This window comes from Drosophila obscura, unplaced genomic scaffold (genome assembly GCF_018151105.1).
Source record: "Drosophila obscura isolate BZ-5 IFL unplaced genomic scaffold, ASM1815110v1 contig_29, whole genome shotgun sequence".
Lineage (NCBI taxonomy): Eukaryota > Metazoa > Arthropoda > Insecta > Diptera > Drosophilidae > Drosophila > Drosophila obscura.
Genome location: NW_024542816.1, coordinates 1,466,649 through 1,485,539, shown reverse-complemented (window position 1 = coordinate 1,485,539; position 18,891 = coordinate 1,466,649). Strand labels below are relative to the sequence as shown.

At 53.8% G+C, this 18,891-nt stretch overlaps 8 protein-coding genes across 9 annotated transcripts; 3 read left to right on the top strand and 5 right to left on the bottom strand.

Moving 5' to 3' along the window:
• Positions 1-1,165: 1,165 nt before the first annotated feature.
• On the bottom strand, positions 1,166-5,287 carry LOC111075955 (DNA repair endonuclease XPF). The gene is made up of 6 exons (XM_022369493.2): positions 4,985-5,287; positions 4,752-4,913; positions 4,085-4,681; positions 3,868-4,022; positions 2,970-3,808; positions 1,166-2,693 (listed from the first exon to the last, which is right to left on the bottom strand). Exons 1-6 carry the CDS (start codon positions 5,230-5,232, stop codon positions 1,746-1,748), a joined length of 2,949 nt encoding a protein of 982 aa, XP_022225185.2. The 5' UTR covers positions 5,233-5,287; the 3' UTR covers positions 1,166-1,745.
• A 216-nt stretch (positions 5,288-5,503) lies between these two features.
• On the top strand, positions 5,504-7,339 carry LOC111075958 (mitochondrial ribonuclease P catalytic subunit). The gene is made up of 2 exons (XM_022369498.2): positions 5,504-6,847; positions 6,922-7,339. Exons 1-2 carry the CDS (start codon positions 5,598-5,600, stop codon positions 7,253-7,255), a joined length of 1,584 nt encoding a protein of 527 aa, XP_022225190.2. The 5' UTR covers positions 5,504-5,597; the 3' UTR covers positions 7,256-7,339.
• Positions 7,340-7,372: 33 nt separating this feature from the next.
• Positions 7,373-8,347, bottom strand: LOC111075959. Its single transcript, XM_022369499.2, is given in 3 exon segments — positions 7,373-7,940; positions 8,018-8,304; positions 8,306-8,347. Coding segments are annotated over 3 exon segments (897 nt in total).
• A 145-nt stretch (positions 8,348-8,492) lies between these two features.
• LOC111075960 lies at positions 8,493-9,123 on the bottom strand. Its single transcript, XM_022369500.2, has one exon. It carries the CDS (start codon positions 9,040-9,042, stop codon positions 8,653-8,655), a length of 390 nt encoding a protein of 129 aa, XP_022225192.1. The 5' UTR covers positions 9,043-9,123; the 3' UTR covers positions 8,493-8,652.
• A 57-nt stretch (positions 9,124-9,180) lies between these two features.
• On the top strand, positions 9,181-12,544 carry LOC111075956 (PHD finger protein 12). Its single transcript, XM_022369495.2, has 5 exons — positions 9,181-9,344; positions 9,513-9,703; positions 9,809-10,484; positions 10,581-12,133; positions 12,221-12,544. Exons 1-5 carry the CDS (start codon positions 9,297-9,299, stop codon positions 12,414-12,416), a joined length of 2,664 nt encoding a protein of 887 aa, XP_022225187.2. The 5' UTR covers positions 9,181-9,296; the 3' UTR covers positions 12,417-12,544.
• Positions 12,545-13,158: 614 nt separating this feature from the next.
• Positions 13,159-15,458, bottom strand: LOC111075957 (gastrula zinc finger protein xFG20-1). Its single transcript, XM_041594492.1, is given in 4 exon segments — positions 13,159-13,686; positions 13,746-13,910; positions 13,979-15,133; positions 15,192-15,458. Coding segments are annotated over 4 exon segments (1,761 nt in total). The 5' UTR covers positions 15,393-15,458; the 3' UTR covers positions 13,159-13,446.
• A 249-nt stretch (positions 15,459-15,707) lies between these two features.
• LOC111075945 (protein GUCD1) lies at positions 15,708-17,148 on the top strand. 2 transcript variants are annotated; one of them, XM_022369480.2, is made up of 3 exons: positions 15,708-16,310; positions 16,375-16,520; positions 16,582-17,148. In XM_022369480.2, exons 1-3 carry the CDS (start codon positions 15,832-15,834, stop codon positions 16,683-16,685), a joined length of 729 nt encoding a protein of 242 aa, XP_022225172.1. In that variant the 5' UTR covers positions 15,708-15,831; the 3' UTR covers positions 16,686-17,148. The 2 variants fall into 2 exon arrangements, with proteins under 2 accessions (XP_022225172.1, XP_022225173.1); XM_022369481.2 differs by having other exon boundaries at positions 15,709-16,310; positions 16,435-16,520.
• Positions 16,871-18,449, bottom strand: LOC111075944 (dopamine N-acetyltransferase). Its single transcript, XM_022369479.2, has 2 exons — positions 18,361-18,449; positions 16,871-17,893 (listed from the first exon to the last, which is right to left on the bottom strand). Exon 2 carries the CDS (start codon positions 17,856-17,858, stop codon positions 17,163-17,165), a length of 696 nt encoding a protein of 231 aa, XP_022225171.2. The 5' UTR covers positions 17,859-17,893; positions 18,361-18,449; the 3' UTR covers positions 16,871-17,162.
• Positions 18,450-18,891: the final 442 nt, after the last annotated feature.

Here is an 18,891-nt window from a genome sequence, read left to right as displayed (position 1 = left end):
CTGGTTATCTGTCGTTCACTGACAGACGGACTGATTTATTTTAATCAGTGGATCACAATTACAAATCCTACAACTACTTGGATTTAACATTTATTTATTTATTTATTTTTTTATTTGTAATATTTATTAGCTTATTTTATTACACGACAAATTACATTTTTCTTATTAATTTATATGAATTTATTTTTATGGCACTTGGCACTTTGACACTTACTTTTATTAGTTTTCTGTTGATTAAGTTAAATTTATTTATTAAAATTTATTTATCAAAACATAAAACTCAAAGTTGAATAATGATCAGATTATGGGAAATCGTGGAAATTATTTATTGGCGTACTCTCAAATAAATTCAATCAAATAATCATTATTTGTTGGCATTATTTTTTTTTAATGGATAATTATTAAAAAAGAAATGCTTGTCACCGAAAAAACTTACAATTTACAATTTTGTTTGGATTTGTAAAGATTGCCAAATCTTAGAGCAGTATATTAGTTCATTTAATTGATGTGATGATTTTTTTATTCGGCAAAAAAGTAAAAAAAAAAACGAGATGGAACGTGTGAGTCGCTTCTGGGGCCGCGACTCTACTTTTATACCCGTACTCAGTCGTATATACATTTTTGACTTTTGATTCACCCCAACATACGCCTTAGCTATTTTTGAGTACGGGTATACAAAATCAGTACTTAGGTCCCTGCTTCAGACACTAAACGGAAATAGGCAAATAATTCTTCTAGCTGCTCCTCAAAACTGCACATAATTGGGTTGCAGTCAAACCGATTAGGGTACAGTTGAGTTCGGTCATAAGTAAATCGAAATGGAATCCCCAAACATTGCCCACCCAACATGCGCCCACATACTCTACTAGTTGATGCTTTTTATGCAAAAATACTTAAAAGAAAAGCCCCGAAATACTTGGATTTTGTGTCCTTTTAAATAAATAAATATAAATTTGCAAAATACGTTGCAGGCCATACACATTTTTAAATGCTGCATGTATATAGGTATTACCCATCTATATGTACATATTAGGTATATACTATATAGTATGGTTGGTAGATACCACACAAATACATCATGAATCCTTAAACTATGACCAATTTGCTTGCTGCACAATCCCAATTCTCTTGATGGAAACAGAATAAATGCCGCCGTGTATATGTATATAGTATGTACATTGTGCACTTATAAAACGTACCCTCAATGTGTGTTTTTATAGCCTTATTCATACATTTATTTCTTATTTCCAGCAGTTTTTCGCTATTTTATAATGCAGGCTGCCGGGCAACAGAGCTCTATTGCTGCCATGTGTATCACGGGGTCTGTCCATGCAGCGGCAGATGCTTCTCCTGCTCCTGCTACCACCATTCGGTGGAGTTTTCGGGCACCGGCGGGAGTTGCTCTCTCTCTCTCTCTCATCAGGCGAAGGCAATTAAAAATGTATTGAAAATTGATTTTATATGCACCGGTCCCTTCCCTGATGGGCAACTGCAGCAACCGCTGCAGTAGTCGCTGGCCCGTTGTCCCGTTGTCCGCTGGCATCCCCATGGGTCATCACTGTCCCCGATTGTCAACGTTGTCTGCGTTGGCCAGACATCTACCTGCTCCTGCTGCTGCTGTTTCATCCGATTTAATTGCAACGTTTAAAAATTTCCATAATTTTGCGCTCTCTGTTTACTCTGCACTGTACGCCTGGCCGCACTTCTCCTCTTGCTCTGCCTTCTCCGCCTCCTGTTTCCGCTGTTCAGCGCCGACCCCGACGCGCCTCGACGGCGGCCTTCCTGAACCGATTGTGCGAGCCGGCGCCAAACTGTTTGCCAGCAGCCAGCAGGGCCGTGGAGCCAGCCACCTCGTCCTTCTCGGGCAAATGGGCCACATGCAGAATGTCGTAGAGCAGCTTGCCGCACTCCTGCGACTGCAGCAGCTCGGACAGCTCCGCCTGGGTGCGCAACAGCAGCTGGCGCAGGCTGCCGCCCTTACGCAGCAGGGCGTGCACGTTGCGCGTTTGAACGCCGGGCAGGCGGAGCAGGAAGTCATGTATGCCGCTGTTATACTGCAGCTGCTCGCCGGCCACGGGCTCCTCGCTGCCCAGGGCAACGGCCTGGCGGGGATCCGGCTGCGGCTTGCCCAGCTTCAGTTCCTCGAACAGCTGGGCCGTCGCGTACGGACTGGGCGACCAGATGAGCCGCAGCCGTGGGAAGTGCAGCGTGAGCAGCTGCAGCTTCTGCACAATATCCGCATTGGTGGCCGTCGTCTGCTGCGACAACATGAACTTGCCCTGCAGATGGAAGGGCTTGTTCTGGTCGAACTCAATGAGCAGTATGGGCTTAGCGTAGTGGCGCTGCATCTGCACGCACTGATTGTACAGCCGGCCGGAGTTGAGGGACCCAATCAGATCCGATATTGACTTGCGCTCCACGCACACCTCCGGCGTCAGTATGTAGTCACCGATGGCGATGGTCAGCGGCAGCACCTCCAGCCCCCGCTTGTGGATGAGGCAGGGCAGGTCCGAGCGGAACTCCCGCATGTCCACAATCACCTTGGGGGTCTCCCTCTGACCCTGCGGCTGCTGCTGTCCGCCCGCCTGCCGACTCTGGGCATTGTCACCCGCCGCCGGCTCGTCATCGTAGCTCTTGTACAGCACAAAGGCCTCGTCCGTCTTGCCGTCCTGGTACTCGGGCACAACCATTTTCTGCAACAAAAAAAAAACCATTGAAACAGTTTAGCTCTCGGGAAGCTCTCAAATATATGCAAATGGAAATTAATGGAAAGAAGCTCAAAGGTGGACCATAGCTTCCGGATTTATCGCCTATTTCCTATATGCTCTATCGTGGATGGTTCCAAGCAGGCCAGCTTCGTGCCGGCGGCACGCCCAAGCCCAAGACCACTTGCAGCCCACTAAGAGCTTCCTCGTCTAGGCTGCAACACCTTTTGGCCAAGCAAAATAAATGGTTTCATTTGGACTTACGCTCTTGGTATCGATGATCAGCTCGAAGGCGGCCTTCTCGCGCCTTAGGCTCGTCAAATACGACTGCTCCTCGACGGTCCGTGCATGGATCAGGAAGTAGACCTTCATCCGATCGGCGGGCGGCAGTCGGCGACGCGCCTCAAACACCTCCAGCTGTCGTATGGCCGTCACATTGGTGTTGTACATGACCACATGGTGCGGCTGGAGCTGCTCCAGCATATGCTCCAGGGCCATCGAGCCCTCGCGCTCAGTCTTGAAGGTCTGCAGGCAGACGTAGGGCTGCTTGCGGTGGGCCGCCGCCTCGAGGGCAGCCGTCACATCGAATTGTTCGAGTTCGGGTATCGTTTCGAAAATGGAAGCATTTGGATCCGCATCCTCTGGCTGCTCCTGTGGCTGCAGCTGTGTCTGGGTCATTGTCAGCATGTAACTCTCCTCAAAATGCTGCGCCTCCGCATCCGTTTCGCTCAGCAGCTGCGCAAGCTCATCCATGCCAGCAGCAGCAGCAGCAGCAGCCACTGGAGGCTGAGAGGCATCCACCGCACTGGCTCCTGATTTGGTGGGGTCTGCTGCTGCTGCTGGTTTTCCTGCCGAAATGGACTGACTCTCGCGGGCATACTTGTCGCTCAGATTGCCCACGGGCACCTCGTGGTGCAGGGCCTGCTGCAGCAGGAAGCGTGGCCCGCCCTGGGTGAGGTACTGCTTCAGCTGAAAGCAGGTACGCGCATCCTGGCAGAGTATCAGCACTTTGGGTTGCTCCAAGCGATGCTTCTCCTGGGCAATGTCCTGCGTGAGCAGCTCGGTCAGTGCCTGCCACTTGGGGCAGGGCTCAGGCTCGAATTCTGTTGAATTGAATGTCATTTTGGGGTGTGGCAGGCAATCAATGGCTGGTAGGACTCACCCTGCTGGCCATTGTAGACGCGCTGCTTGGACAGCGTGAAGATCTGTTCGGCGGCATCGAGGAGCGTCCATCCCGAGTTGCTCAGGGCATACTCCGTGCTGCGGTAGCGCTTCATCAGGGCATAGGCGCTCACAGCATCGTGATACATGGTGGATCTGCGGGTGTGCGCGAAGGTTAAGTCCCAAGATGTGCTTGGTCACCTCTGGTGGGTACTCACATCATCAGACTGCGCAGGATCTTGAGATCGGCGACAATCAGCTTCGTCTGGGAGTTGAGCTGATGCCAGATGCAGTCCAGCTGCGCCTGCAGGATCTTGTGGAACTTCTTGGTGACACAGTTCTCCACGGTGACGGCCTCCATGTCCACGTTCCGATTGATGCGCTTGATCTCGCGCACCAGAAAGTTCATTATGTCCAGGATGTGCGTCTGGATGGAGGTCATGTGCTGGCTGAGTGGCACATGCAGTTCGATGGTCTGCGCCTGCCACGGCTTGAGGGAACCGCGTACTGTCGCATGGAAGCGGGGCCAGATGAACAGCTGCTTCACGAACAGATTGCGCATGGTGCGCTCGATGTGCGAGTAGCCGATGGTGAAGGCCTCCGGGCTGTTGGAGAAGGCCTTCACGAAGCCCGTCTTGTTGCGCTGCCGGTACAGGCGCAGGGCGAACGCCTCCTGGCAGCTCTCGATGATGGTGTGGGCTCGCAGCACCACTATGCCGCTGATCAACTCGATGGGGATGCGCTGCTTGAGCAGATCAACCACCAGGATGCGGGTGCTGATGAACTGAAGGCCTCCCTCCAGATAAACACGCTCCCTGCGGGCACAAACACGGATATGAGTGAGAGGGAAATATGATAGGGAAGCCATCTGTATTTTCTATTCACCTCTCCGTTGCCGTATTGGCCACCTCGTGGATGTACTTGGCATCCATTTTCGATTTGTAGTACTGCTCCTCCCAGTCGGAGCCGTTGATGACAAGGATTAGGTTTCCAGCGTCGCTGAACGCCTTCAAAATGTGAACTAGAGCGCGCTCATAGCTCAGGCCCCTTGTTGCGGGAGGATAAAGGTGTCAAAGGAGTTACTCGAGTGTGCGCAACGCCAACAGCTGGAAACTTACTTGGCACACACCAGCAGGCCGTCTGCATGGACCAGATCGAGAAACATTTGCTTCTCGTACTCCAGCAGGACGACATCTTTGCTCATCAAATACTCCTCGGCGGTGACAACGTTGGCCAGCTCCTCATCCTCCTGCACAGCTGCAGCTGACTCCAGCAGATTTCTTGTATCCGTCTCCTGGGACGGCTCTTTGCCAGCCTCAGCATCGGCATCTGCCTCGGCTGTGTTTTCCGCTGCAGTCTCGGACATGGCTTCAAAAATATTTCACAATTCGCACAAAAAATGCCGGGCTAATCAGCTGTTTGCAAATATCGAAAATCGACTATCGACTACCCAATGGCGGGAAAGTGCTGCCAGAGCCGGTGAAAACAATACAAAAAATTATAATTCGCTACGTAAACTAACTACAATTAGTAGAAATTGCAACAATAAATTACATTAAGAATTCAAATTAAAAAGATAATGCACAATATATGACGATTTAATAGGTTTTTTTTGTAAATACACAATGTCGATGGGGCTGCCAGACAGTCGGAATTTGTCTAATTACAAAATATTTAAAAGCGCAACAAATGAATGATAAAAATTAAAGTATTCTGAATAAATAGTTAATTATGCACAATATACGTCTGCTGCGGCAGCTGCGGTGGCCTGGCGGCCCCCACCGCCTTATGGCCAGCCATCACAAGCGGCCCCAGATGCTGGGCAGCGTGCCCAGCGACCAGTTGGAGCAGCTGAAGAGCAACTACTTCGATCGGCGCGAGGAGCTGAGCGGCGATGAGTGGCACAGCGTGCGGCACTCGCTGATCGATGGCTACAAGCACATCAATGGCCACAACGTGGACGCCGTCATCCTGGGCGTGTGCAGCGGGCCGCAGCAGCTGTCGCTGGCCAAGAACTATGTGAATTACCTGAGGAGCACGGGTGTCGGACCCAATGCGGCCACCCTGGGCCGCCTGCTGCGTGTCTACAATGCGGCCTATCACACACGTCCGCTCAGCGAGGCGGAGCAGCGCGAGATCCTCCAGATCAGCGACTCCCTGCAGGCCGCCCACGAGACCCTGGACGCCACCAGTTGCGAGCAGCTGATCCACGGACTGGTGGCCACCACAGAGCACTGGCAGCGCGCTCTGCCACTGCTGGAGATGATGAAGGTGACCAGCACGCCCAGCGTGGCCGCCTACAGTGCCCTGGCCGAGAAGGCGTTCGGGCAAAGCGACCACACGGAGGTGGCCTGGCGCCTACTCGAGGAAATGGTCCTGGCCCGCAAGCAGCCCAAGTGCGAGGTGTTCCTCGCGCTGCTCAACCGTCTCGCCCAGGTGCCAGCAGCCGCTAGAGTCCAACTGGAGCGTCTGCTGCAGTTCCTCGAGCGCCACAACATCCTCGTCAGCCAGAAGGTGGCCGAGCGGCTGCTCCAGCTGGGCCAGCAGCTGCCACAACAGCTGCGTGTGACGGCCAGCCGTCTGGGGCCGTTGGGCAAGTGCCAGGAGTGCCGGCAGCATTTGCAGCCGGTGGCCATCAGTGACGAGCAGTTCCGGCAGCTGAGCGAGTGCTTCCTGGAGAAGGTGCTCATCAGGGGGGATGTGTTCCAGAAGTCCACGCCCCAGGAGGTGCTGCGCTTCAAGCAGTACGTGGAGAAGACGGCCCCCTATGACTGTGTGATCGATGGCCTCAATGTGGCCTACTCGACGGGTGCCAAGAAGGCGCCCCAGCAGCTGGCCAAGCTCCTGGCGACGGTGGTGCGCCACTTCAAGGAGCGCAATAAGCGTGTCCTGGTACTGGGACGCGAGCACATGCGCAACTGGTCCAAATCGGCCATGCACTATGTGCAGAACAATGCCAGCCTCTTCCTCACCAACAATCTGTAAGAGGGAGTCGCAGTCTGAGTCCCTGTGTACCTGTGACTAATTTGTTTCTCTCTCTCTGCACACTTGTTAGGTCGCACGACGATCCCTTTCTGCTTTATGCAACGCTGAGAAGCGGCCAGGAGACGGACTTCTTCTCCAGGGACCTGATGCGCACCCATGCCTTTCTGCTGGGCGCCGAACTGAAGCCCATCTTCCGACGCTGGCAGCAGGAGCATCAGTTCTCGCTGGTCACCCAAACGCAGACGGGCAAGATCATTGTCAAGGAGCCCATACGACATCGCCTGTCCGTTCACAAAGCGGAGGGTGGGACTTGGCATGTGCCCTACTGCGAGCTGTACACCCCGAATCCCACCGACAGCTTTGAGGTGCCCGAGCACTGGCTGTGCCTCACCCTCAGACCGTAAGACTTGATAGATTATGCGATGCTCACATGCATAGCCCGATTTATTCGACAATAAATGGAATAGCCGAGATGCATGCGAGTCCCGTTCCTGTCCCTAAAACCTGTCTGGGGTCCCATGCTACTCGCATTGGGGGGCGCTGCACTTCTCGAAGGCGCTCTTCTTGTATGCCGGCTGCTGCCTGTTGCGTCGCCGCTCGTAGGCGATCTTCTTCTCGGCGGCGCACATGAGGCGACGCTTGATGTGATTGTCCATCTCCAGGTCCAGGTCAGCGGGCTTGGCCAGCTCGTTGGGATCGCGTGCTGCCGCCGAATCCAAAGCCTTGATCACGAGACTGAGCAGAGCGTGCGCGAGGCGATGGCACACATCGTACTCGATGGCATCCTCGCTGGTGTAGTAGATGGCCGACTGTGAGGCCGGCTGCACACCGATGGCCAGCAGAACGTTGCAGAAGATGCCGCGCTGCATGCGGGCATACGGATCGACCAGCTGCGGCGGTATGCGCATTGTGGTGGCCAAATGGGCGATGAACTTGGCAAACTTCTTGATTAGCACGTTCAGGTACTGTGTACGACACTGGCGCTCCAGTTTGGTCAGCATGTTGTAGTACAGCTCCTGCTTGCGCTTCAAGAAGTCCTCCTTGCGTCGCTCCTTCGTCTCGTTGCTCTTCAGCACCTCACCGAGCTGTCTGCACAGCAAAAGGATCGTTAGAAATAACACTTCTGGATGGGCGGGCGGGCTCTCTTCCTTCCTTTCCATACTTACTCTGTGGTTATGGCATTGTATTTGCCCAGCATCCGCTTGATGCGCTTGGCCCGCAGCTTTGGGTCGTAGTAGTCCTTGAATTGCGCATAGTTCTCGATCAGTGAATTGATTTTGGGCTGCGATCGGGCCACATCGCCGGGCCGTGCCTTGGGCGGCATGGATGGCTGATAGGCCATGCGGCGTACATATGAGCGCAGCTTTTCCACGTTCTCCTCCTGCCTGCGCTGCCGATTGCTGGGCGCGCAGTAGTCCGGATCCTCCTCCTCGACCTCCTCGGTCGATGACGTTCGGCAGCGGCTCATCCCAGTCGGACACATTCGAGCTGGCCATGTTGCGAAACTGATAAAATATTCACAGAAATTTTGGCAAAACGAAAACGAAATTTTCTCTTTTTTGTGCGTATGCAAAAGAATAAAGCTCGAAAATACTTTGAAGCCTCTCCACTGACAATTTTTAGTTGTTGCTTAGTCGAACGTTGTATGTTGAATGTTGAACGAACGAGAGACGGGTCGCCTCTCTGCCCACCACAAATCTCTCGGCCTACCACATTCAATCCTTTATTCCAGATCGGGCCATTAAAACTAATTCAATGTTAAAGCTAATTTGTGACTAAAATATACATTTAATTTGCTCTGCTAGCGGCTATCCTTCTGCACGGACCGCTCCAGGGCGAAGGTGTACTCCTCGGCCAGACGATCGACGGACACCTGGCGCGTTAGCAGCGCCAGGGCGGCGTCCATCTGCTGCTCGGCACTCAGGCTGGCGGCCTTGGTGGTCAGTTGCGGCGACAGCTGAAAGGGTATATCGTCCAGATAGTTGTAGCTTTGGGGGCCGCCGCCGCCACCACCAACTGGCGCCGTGAAGGGCATCGCGGGCGGATAAGTCCTGCCATGATCTGGGCTAGGCTTTCGGTCGATGAACACAAAGTCATCGACACCGCTGGGGCGTGGAACATCTGCAGGACCTTGGATGGCCTCCTCTGTGGGTGTGGCGGCGGGCTTGCGCTTGCCAAAGACCGAAAACATTTTGTGAAATGTCTAAAAACAAAAACTAAATAAATGACGATTTACGCATACGACAGAGATGCTTCAATGGAGATATCGATTTCGCTCGATATATGTGCAGTGGGCGCCAGCGTTGCCACTTTTGGTGTGGTCTGTAGATGCGCGCAGGGCTGCATGCGTTGTGTTGTCGGTATGGGTTTCAGCTCTTCTCAAAAATCAGCGACAACAAATTTGTGTACAGATAATTGCTAAAGTGAAATAAAAAAGTGTGAAACATGTCGAAGGTGGACCAAGACGCCAGCACCTCGACGAGCATCATGGAGGTAGGTGGATTGCAGCCGCCCAATGCACAGATATGATAACCACAGCACTGCACTGCACGAAGCAGCCTCCGCGTACACGCTGGCGGACGCCCCGCCGTCTGCCCGCCCAATTGGGATATACACAGATTTTATTAAACTCTCTGCAATTTTGCTTGTGTTTTTGTTCAGCAAATCAAGGTGCTTATTGAGCCGCCGCCCAACGAGGACGAGAAGGCCGTGAAGGGCACCACAAACACGAAGCATCCGTACTACAGGCGTCCCGGCCGTGGCCACAATCACGACTATTGCGATGCCTGCGAGGAGGGTGGCAATCTGCTATGCTGCGACCGCTGCCCATCCAGCTTTCACCTGCAGTGCCAGTAAGTACAAATGCGATCCGTTCCCCTCCACCGTCCCACCGTAGTTAGCTCCGCCAAGTGCCCAGTGTTCTAGTGTTCGCACCCATTCCCTTCTCCCCCACGCAGTGATCCGCCGCTCAGCGAGGAGGATATACCCATCGGCCAGTGGCTGTGCCACAGCTGCCGCATGGTGAAGGTCATCCAGCCACGGTCCAAGGCCAATTCCGTGGAGCGTGTGTCCTCCGGTGGGAGTGGCGGCTCGCGCGGGCACACACCCTCGTCGGGGGACCTGGAGTCGATACCGCAGAAGATCCGTAATCTGCGCAAGCGGAGCAACAGCGAGCGCAACAGCACCGAGAAGCTGCTGGCCAAGATGCCGCTGGCCATACAGCGGGCCCTCGATCCAAACAAACGTCCCACGCCGCTGGACGACATCATACGCGCGGCCAGCATGCTCAATCCGCTGCAGTTCTCGCTGCCGCCCGAACTGGAGCTGCACACGCAGTTCCCCGGCAACGGCAAGGTGCAGCCCGTCCAGCAGACGCAGCCGCATGTGGGCAATGGCCGGAACAGGGTGTCGGGTAATCAGCGGCGCAACTCGAAGCCGTTCGAGCTGGATGGTCAGGGACTGGTGCCGCTGCCGGCCAAGACCTGTTTCTACTGCAGCAAGTCGTGCAAGCGGGCGCCGCTGCTGTCGTGCGACTACTGTCCGCTGTTCTATCATCAGGACTGCCTGGATCCGCCGATGACGGCGCTGCCGGCGGGCCTCTGGATGTGCCCGAATCATGCCGAGAACTTCATAGTAAGTGCTCCTCCTTCTGCCACACCCACCACCACCACCACCACCTCCTCCTCCAGCTCCATCAATCCTGCAACAAAGCCTGCTCTCTCTCTCCAGGACGCCCACATGACCACCAGCATTTCGGCCACGGAGCGTGTGCGTCTGTGGAATCGCTTCAACCAGCCGGTCGACCACGAGAGCGTCAAGATGGAGTTCTTCCGCCGGGTCCACACCCGCCATCCCCCGTTCCGCACCAAGACCACGGTCCGTACACGCGCCCACATCGATATACCGGCCAGTGTCCGGCACCACTACGAGCATCCCCCGCCACTGCTCCCCTCGATGCGCCAGACACTGCGCTACGATGGGGTGAAGCGTCGCAAGAATCTGCCCAATTCCGTCGAGGAGATATCCAAGGAGACGGTGACCGAGTCGCTGCTCAAGGATCTGGAGGCACTGCGCTCGGCCCATGCCAAATTCCGTGAGATACAGCGGGAGTACGGCAGCGGCGGCAGTGGCCAGGATTTGGAGGATCTGGGCATTGACAGCGACAGCGATACGAGTCCAGAGGCAGAGCCAGAGGCGGCGGGTACGGGTGCGGGTGCGGGAACGGGAACGGGGGCAGGGGCAGGGGCGGATAAGCTGGAGAATGGCACGGCTGCCATGGAGCAGGGAGCAGGAGAGCCAAAAGTGGAGGCCATCAAAATCGAGGAGAAGCCGGATAATCAATTTCTGGACCTGAGCTTCGACGAGGACGAGGAGGCGGACAGCAAGTCGGCGATCATCGATGCGGATCTGCGCCACCTGGACGTGGACATCATCAAGAAGCTGGCGCACCAGCGTCTGCAGCAGCTCGTCCAGGAGCATCCGGAGATTGTGACGCAGTACAAGAATCGCACGGCCGCACGCCGCTTGCGTCAGCTGACCGCACAGCAGCAGCCGGCGTTACCTTGCGCCGCGCTGCAGGGCGACCTGGCGCCGGAGGACATGAATCGCTTCTCGCTGCTCTTCACCAGCGAAACGTCATCGATACTGGCCCAAAAGAACGGCAATGCCGCCGACGAGGATCCGATGATGGCCCTCCATCCGGCCCTGGCAACGGCCGCGGCCATTGCGGCTGCCGATGCGGCCGCCGAGAGCTATGTGCCGCGGGTGCGCAGCGATGCGGAGAAGGCCTACGAGCTGGCCGCCCGCCTCGAACTGAAGCTGCTGCACTGCAAGGTGCGCGCCCGTGCGGTGATGACGCCCCTGGGCGACATGATCGAGGACAGCCGCTGGTTCAGCTCGCTGAGCCTGGAGCAGTCGATATTTATGCGCTACCGCACCCTCTATGTGGGCTATGGGGGACACTTTACGCCCTCGACATCGATGTGCCACACCGAGACCGTTGATCTCTCCGCCATCGGCTACTGCAGCCGCATCTCGCCCCAGCATGCCATCATCTTTTACGACGAGTTCTCCAAGTCCTTCGAGCTCATCAATTACTCAGAGTTCGGCACGGAGGTCAACGGCCAGCTGTACACGTGCGATCTCACCGAGAATGGGCGCACGAAAACAGTGAAGCGTATGCGGCCCGACGATGCCGATCTGAAGCGTCGCGTCGATGAGATCCTCGACAAGCGTCGCCACATCGAGCGGCAGTACGAGCCGAAGAAATTAGGCGAGGAAAGGTGAGAGACAGACAGAGAGAAGTCTTTGGGGGAAATATCATCACAAAATTTTTTCCCATTTTTTGTGTTTTTTTGTTTTGTTTACAGACTGGTGGGCATTGTGAAGCCTGCCTGCCGCTGCCAGGCGACGGGGGAGCCCGTACCCATGGTGCCCGGTGCCTGGGAGGGCGCCGCCGTGCTCGCCCACGGTACTCTGTTGCGCTTTGGCTGCCTGGCGTTTGTCTTCTCCGTGCCCTCAAAGGATCTGCTGCAGGCGCAGGCACGCGCCAAGCGACTGGCGTAGAACAAAAAAAGCCCACAAAGACAGACCCGAGCTCCAGAGGTGCCACCCACACTCCGTTTTCGTGCCCAGAAAAATCTCAGTGAGAGCAGCTAGCAGACATCCCCCCTCCCCATCCATTCATCCATCCATTCATCCATCATCGCCCATTCTAGAATTAAGTGCAGAAATGCATTCAACATTTGAAATTCACACAAAAAGTAAGGAAAGAAAGTTCCACGGAGGATCCACATGGGATCTTTGTAGTACATATTTTTTTTGTCATTGTAATAGAAAAACCTCCCAAACACAAACACACACACACACACACAATTGTATAAATGAAGAATAAAGTGTAAGAAGAAATACGTTGAAGAAAGGAAATGCGGGGAGAGCAGCGTTTTTAATGCCAAAAATGATCTATGATCCACTTTTAAGAACTGGCACTTTGGAGACCACAAACTTCAGTATCCTTATCCGCGCAAGAGTCGCTTGACACCTACATATATCTAATAGTTATTTATTGGAGTATCTTATTCCGGATCCCCAACACTGCCTACTGAATGCCATTCTTTATTTCACATTGCCAAAAAACGAGCTTGAAGCTGTTTTGCTGCTAAGCAGCGAGGTGACTCGCCTGCCTCAAATCCAAGACCAGGCTGAACAGACAGTTGCTGGGTGCACTCGTTGGACCATGCAGTCAGGCACTCGTACTGGCATGATAATTCCCTGGCCTACATGTCTCGCGTACCACGGGGGACAGCAAATAAACGATTGAACATTTTATGGAAATAAAGTTTTTACTTTTGAAGGATTAGCCCCCAGATGCGGCTGCAGTCGCAGTGCAGCTGCAGTCTGGCAGCTGCCAAGGCAAAGGTTAGTACACGAGAATACAGCGGGAAGAGAGAGGGGGGGAAGAGTGTATGCACAAAAGAAGCCTCCATTCTGAGGACGAAGGACAGCAGCGTGACAGAGAAATAAGTACAGCAAGTACATTACGGACTAACATGCAGTTAAAAAAAAACGGCTAAAGAATAATACAAATATATAAAAACTACGGATGTCCGGATACAGAGCCATCCAGTGGCGACTCCTGGACACCGTCGGGACTGCCGGTGTCGGTGCCTGTTGGCGCCGTTTTGCCAGCGGCAGCGGTGCGTGTAGCCCGCGAACGCTCCCATTCGACTTTGTGCTTGCGCTTCGTGTGATGGTACATATTCGATTTGGAGCGAAACTCTGTGGGGCAGAAGGAGCAGGTGTGCAGCTTGACGCCCGTATGCGTGGCAAAGTGTTCCTGTGGCAGAGAAGATTTTTGAGCGGATCCGGGAATTGGGTAGAAGACGCAGCACTTACCTCCAGGTAGCGCTTCATTTTGAAGCACTTGCCGCACACTTCGCAGGCGTATTTGGGCTTTGTCAGGCAGCGATGATTCTGGCCAGGCAGCTCGCCGCAGCTGGGACAAATGATGGGCGTGCCAGTGGCAGCCAGAGCAGCGCTATCCTCCATTCTGTGCCGCCGCTTGTCCAGCAGTCCTGGCACCGAGCTGAACAGATTCGAGATTTTCGATTGGAATTAGATTCGATTACTTTTGTGTGGCTTCTTCTGTGGCGTGTGCCTCACCTGTATGGATGCGACAGTGCTCCTGCTTCGCCTCCTGCTGCTCCTGTCGTTATGGCGGTGGCTGTACTCGTGCTCGCCGCCGCTGCCGTCATAGCCGTGAAGAGATCCTGCTGCTGCTGCTGGAACAGTAGACCCGCACACAGACGCTGCTGCAGGCTGTCCGCCGGCCCAGTGGCTGTTCGGTCGCTGAAGGTGGCCGCTGCCACGACGGCGGCAGCCACAGCATTGTAGTTGGCCAGCATCAGTTCGTTCTCCTTGAGGCGCTTGTGGTGATGCTCGTGATGCACGGGACTGCTGCTGCTGTGGTTGTCCTTGGCATCGCCATCGCCATCACTGGCAATGCATTCGGTGTTGTGCACCTTCTTGGGGGACTGCGTCTTGCGGCGGCTGGAGCGAGTCGTGCGTGAGCGGGTGGTCGTGGATGGAGACGTTTTGGCCATCGTCAGGTTGATGGCTTCGATGGAATCACTCTTGATGGCGGACAGTGGAAGCGGCAGCGGCAGCGGCACTGGCGGCGGCGGTGGCGGTGGAGAGGGCAGCGAAACTACAGGCGCTGGCGCTGGCGGCAGCTGCTGCTGCTCTTCAATCACCGCTGGCTCGCTGGGCACCTCGGGCTGGGTGTGCACCTGATTCTGAGACTTGGCCGCGTCGCGCTCCTCGCGCGCCTTCAGCCACTGTGTGGTGTGTTTGCTCTTCACGTGCGTGTACATATTGGAGCGGCAGCGGAAGGCCATTTCGCAGTAGGGACAGGCAATGGGCCGATCCCCGGTGTGTGTGGCCACATGCTCCTCCAGATAGCGGCGCATCTTGAAGGACTTTTCGCAGAACATGCACGGAAATTTGTTGGCCGCCGACGCCGTCGCCGCAGCTGCTGCTGCGACAATCTTCGGTTCGGCATACTCCGGTAGATCCTCTTTGAGGAGCTGGCAGGGTGACGACGCCTCATCGACATCGACAACATCGCCCTCCTCCGACCAGTTCACATCGCAGTCAATCTCCAGAAACTGGCTGCACAGTGTCGTCTGCTTCAGCTCCACCAGCTTCCAGAAGTTGTGGAAGCTCTCCAGCTGCCCGCAGCACTCGCTGCAGATGCAGGTGGAGATGGCATCGTCGCTTGACAGCTGCAAGTGTGCAAAATTACGTACTGCTGGATACGGTGCTGGCTGGGGTTTTACTTACGCAGAGGTACAAGTGGATCGAGATCAATTGGACCAAATAGCTTTCCGGCACTGGTTTGCTGCTGGCTGCTGCTGCTGCTGCCGCTGCTGCCGCTGGCCCTGCACTGTCGTTATCCTGCGCGGCGTCGGGGGGTACGGTGCCGCCGAACAGTAGGACGGCATTCTGCTCGTCCAGCGTGTTCAGGCACAGGCGACAAATCATTTTGCAGAATATTTTTATATTTTTACTGCAGCATTGAGGAGTAGTTTGTATGTTCCACAGCACGGTCACACTTTCACTTAGCGATGGGCGATATTATACAAGGTCCCACTAAGCAGCTATCGATGCATCGATAAGCATTTGCGCACCAGCGAAAAGTGCATTGCGCTTTCCTTTTTTCTCTTCGTTTTAATGGGATTGTTATATTCCACCATGCTAGTAGCAGTCGTATTCACAACATAACAAATCGTGCAACAAAAGAATCTGCATAGTTCCGTTAAATATATCGCACAAATATATCGATATCGATGACCAATACACCAATTGATGTTGCCTTATTTTCGTGGCCAAATACGCAATTCGGGGTCTTAAAACATTCCAAAACATCCCCATTGTGTCAACATTCTGTGGAGCAGCGCAGCAGGAGAACCAAGCCGAAACCATGAACGGCCTACCGCAGAGCAAACACTACAATTTGACGCACTACCAGCAGCGATACAACTGGGACTGCGGCCTCTCCTGCATCATCATGATACTGTCCACCCAACAGCGGGACGAGATGCTGACCAATTTCGAGGCCATCTGCAAGGAGGAGGGATTCGGGTCGAGCACATGGACCATTGATTTGTGCTACCTGCTGCTGCGCTACCAAGTGCGTCACGAGTACTACACACAGACCTTGGGCATCGATCCAAACTACAGCCAGCACACGTACTACTCGAAAATCATTGACAAGGACGAGAAGCGTGTGACGCGCAAGTTCAAGGATGCCAAGGCCCATGGATTGCGCGTGGAGCAGCGCACCGTCGACATGGAGGTGATACTCAGGCATCTGGCGCGATACGGCCCCGTCATTCTGCTGACCAATGCCTCGGTGCTCACCTGCGACATATGCAAACGGAATGTCCTGGAAAAGTTCGGGTAAGTGTGGCCGAGCTGCCCCCCCAACCCGTTTGCTCATGCCCCCCTGCTCATGTCCGCTAAGCTGTTTCCATATTCCTTGTATTGCCCAAAATACACGCTTGCCCGCGGCCACCAACAAAAGGTATGCCGGCCACTATGTGGTGCTCTGCGGCTATGACATGGCCACCGAAAAAGTCTTCTACCACAACCCCGAGGTGCACGATGGCCGTAAGTATCCGTCTATCCAACAGTTGCGAGCGAAAGCTATAAATAATCGTTCTGTATGTAGATATATGCCGCTGCCTGACAGAATCCATGGACACTGCACGACGTGCCTATGGCACCGATGAGGACATCATCTTGATATTTGAGCAGAAGGCCAGCAAGGAATAGAGACAGACTCTGAGCGGAGCGTCTGCTGCTCATCGTAATCGTAGTACCTGCCCAGCAGTTGCCGTGCTTGAATGAAGAATGGATCTGCGCTTTGTGATATTATTGGATAGGATAGGACTATACTGAACGAAGGATTCGATTTGATTGGATTTGGATTAGATATGGAAAATGGTTTGGCTAGGCTTGGCTGCTACGTTGTCGAAGCGAATCATTTCTTTGGCACAACAGTGGACTTTATTTGAGTTTAGTTATGTATATCATTGATACGCGCGCGGCTTCTAACGCAGTTGGTCCCCATAAAAAAAAAAACAACAACAATTACAAACGCAATTACGCAAACAGAAGCAGCCGATCAGGCTGCTGTCCTGTCCACATTCCAATACGATTATCAATACCTGTGTGTATGTTTAAATACTATGTATGTTGAGTGTCTCTATAGAAAATACAAAAGATTATTGTTGCATGCGATCGGCCTCCTTACTGTGGCTCCACATCCACATCAGCATCGTCGTGGCCCACTTTTTTGGTCAGCAGCTGGAGCTTAATGTGCGGCGCCTCCACGGGCAGGACCACCTGACCGGCTGCGTCCGTGTACTTGGCGTACAGCTGTTCGGCAAAGAGCTCGAATCCGTGGGAGCGAAGGATCTTCTGCGAGAAGATGCCCGTGGCATCGGCCTTGAGCAGATGGAAGCCGCGCTTGCGGGCCAGCGATTCGGCCTGCCTAACCAGCTCCTTGGCAATACCCTGGCCGCGGTAGCTCGCGTCCACCGAGAGGATGCGCACATCAAAGATGCGGTCAACTTTGAAGCGCCCGAAGAGATCCACCTTCAGGTTGTGGCTGTAGAGCAGCTCGAATATCTTCTTGAAGTTAACATCGCTGCTCGCCTGAAGCTTCTGCAGCGCCTGCGAAGTGTCTCCCGGCCGCAGGATGCCGTTCAGTATGACTCCAGCTATTTTACAGCCCACCTGTCCAGGTTCTTCGCTGCGAGCCACGGCCATCAAGCTGAGCTGATCGTGCAGCGTTTCCAGGCTGTGGTGCTCCAGCTCACTATTGCCGAATCCCTTCTGGCACAGCCCGGCAGCCTTGTTCAGCGGCTCGTCCGCAAAGAAGTTCCGCCTCAGGTGGTCTATCACCTCTTCGTAATGCTCTGGTCCAATCAGTTTGTACTCCATAATGGCACTGCTACTGCAAGTGGGTGACTGGGTGCCTGGGTGATGGAATGTGACTTTAATTTAATTAAAATTCTCTTATAGATACATATAGAAAATGTCTGTTATACATTGGCACACAAAGGACACTTCAAATTTTGCGTATAACGCAATTAGCTGTTGCTCTCGCCCCATCTCTTTCTCACACACATAGAAAAAGTGCACTTACTGTCAGGCAAGGTACATACGTTTGTAGTTGAATAAGGTGAGATGTCACAAAATTAGGCAGCCAACGTATGAGATTTTTCTGGCAATGCTTCACCCCATATGAAGACACCTTGCAGGCAGGCAGTGGAAGTGTGAGAGACAGAGTCCTTACCGTTATGATGACACACCTTTGGCTTTGACAGCTTCAATCTCAACTCTTCTTTGCTCTCTGCTCTCATCACTTCCCTTTTTCAATTAAAACACACTTGACCCAAGCAGCGCACTTTACTTAAACAATTATTCAACAATTTGCACTTACTTTCAGTTACTTTCACTTGCTTTGGAGCTGGCGAAAAAAATGTGTAACCTACTTGCGGGCGCTGCCAAATGAGAACTGCGACGACTGGAGCCTGGAGCATGGAGCCACAGTAGCAGCAGCAGCATCCTGGCGCTGTGGTGCGTGCTCGGGTATCCCTCTCTTCACACAGCCGAAGTATGGATAAAAAATGTTTGCAGAGCCAGTGGCAGTGGCAGAGGCAGAGGCGTGTCGCCTCAGGGTCACAGGGATACAGCAGTGTAAAGGTTATTCCGGCTCCCCTTGAAAGCTACTTCCATGATTACGCACACACGCAAGTGCCTTTGTGTTTGATGGTGTGCGAATGAGTGAGCGATTGCTGGCCGTGACTTACGACCAAATGCCAATACAATTGCCGGAACGAACAGTAAAATCGAGAGCTGCTCCCCTCCACCTTACTCGCACTCACACACACTCTCACTCAAGCGCTCTCACTCCCTCGCGAATTTGACTTTGTTGTTGAGCGCAGCAACTAACTGTTGATTCTTCTCCCTC

Excerpts from the sequence above, each read along its gene's own strand:
- LOC111075960 (XM_022369500.2), bottom strand. The coding sequence starts at position 9,042 with ATGTTTTCGGTCTTTGGCAAGCGCAAGCCCGCCGCCACACCCACAGAG.
- LOC111075955 (XM_022369493.2), bottom strand. The coding sequence starts at position 5,232 with ATGTCCGAGACTGCAGCGGAAAACACAGCCGAGGCAGATGCCGATGCT. Across the intron at positions 4,914-4,984 it reads GGCCTGCTGGTGTGTGCCAA|GGGCCTGAGCTATGAGCGCG; the intron begins GTAAGTTTCCAG and ends TCCCGCAACAAG. Across the intron at positions 2,694-2,969 it reads TGATCATCGATACCAAGAGC|AAAATGGTTGTGCCCGAGTA; the intron begins GTAAGTCCAAAT and ends TTTTTGTTGCAG.
- LOC111075944 (XM_022369479.2), bottom strand. The coding sequence starts at position 17,858 with ATGGAGTACAAACTGATTGGACCAGAGCATTACGAAGAGGTGATAGAC.
- LOC111075958 (XM_022369498.2), top strand. The coding sequence starts at position 5,598 with ATGCACAATATACGTCTGCTGCGGCAGCTGCGGTGGCCTGGCGGCCCC. Across the intron at positions 6,848-6,921 it reads CTCTTCCTCACCAACAATCT|GTCGCACGACGATCCCTTTC; the intron begins GTAAGAGGGAGT and ends CACACTTGTTAG.
- LOC111075956 (XM_022369495.2), top strand. The coding sequence starts at position 9,297 with ATGTCGAAGGTGGACCAAGACGCCAGCACCTCGACGAGCATCATGGAG. Across the intron at positions 9,345-9,512 it reads CCTCGACGAGCATCATGGAG|CAAATCAAGGTGCTTATTGA; the intron begins GTAGGTGGATTG and ends GTTTTTGTTCAG. Across the intron at positions 10,485-10,580 it reads ATCATGCCGAGAACTTCATA|GACGCCCACATGACCACCAG; the intron begins GTAAGTGCTCCT and ends CTCTCTCTCCAG.
- LOC111075945 (XM_022369480.2), top strand. The coding sequence starts at position 15,832 with ATGAACGGCCTACCGCAGAGCAAACACTACAATTTGACGCACTACCAG. Across the intron at positions 16,311-16,374 it reads AATGTCCTGGAAAAGTTCGG|CTGTTTCCATATTCCTTGTA; the intron begins GTAAGTGTGGCC and ends ATGTCCGCTAAG. Across the intron at positions 16,521-16,581 it reads CCCCGAGGTGCACGATGGCC|ATATATGCCGCTGCCTGACA; the intron begins GTAAGTATCCGT and ends TTCTGTATGTAG.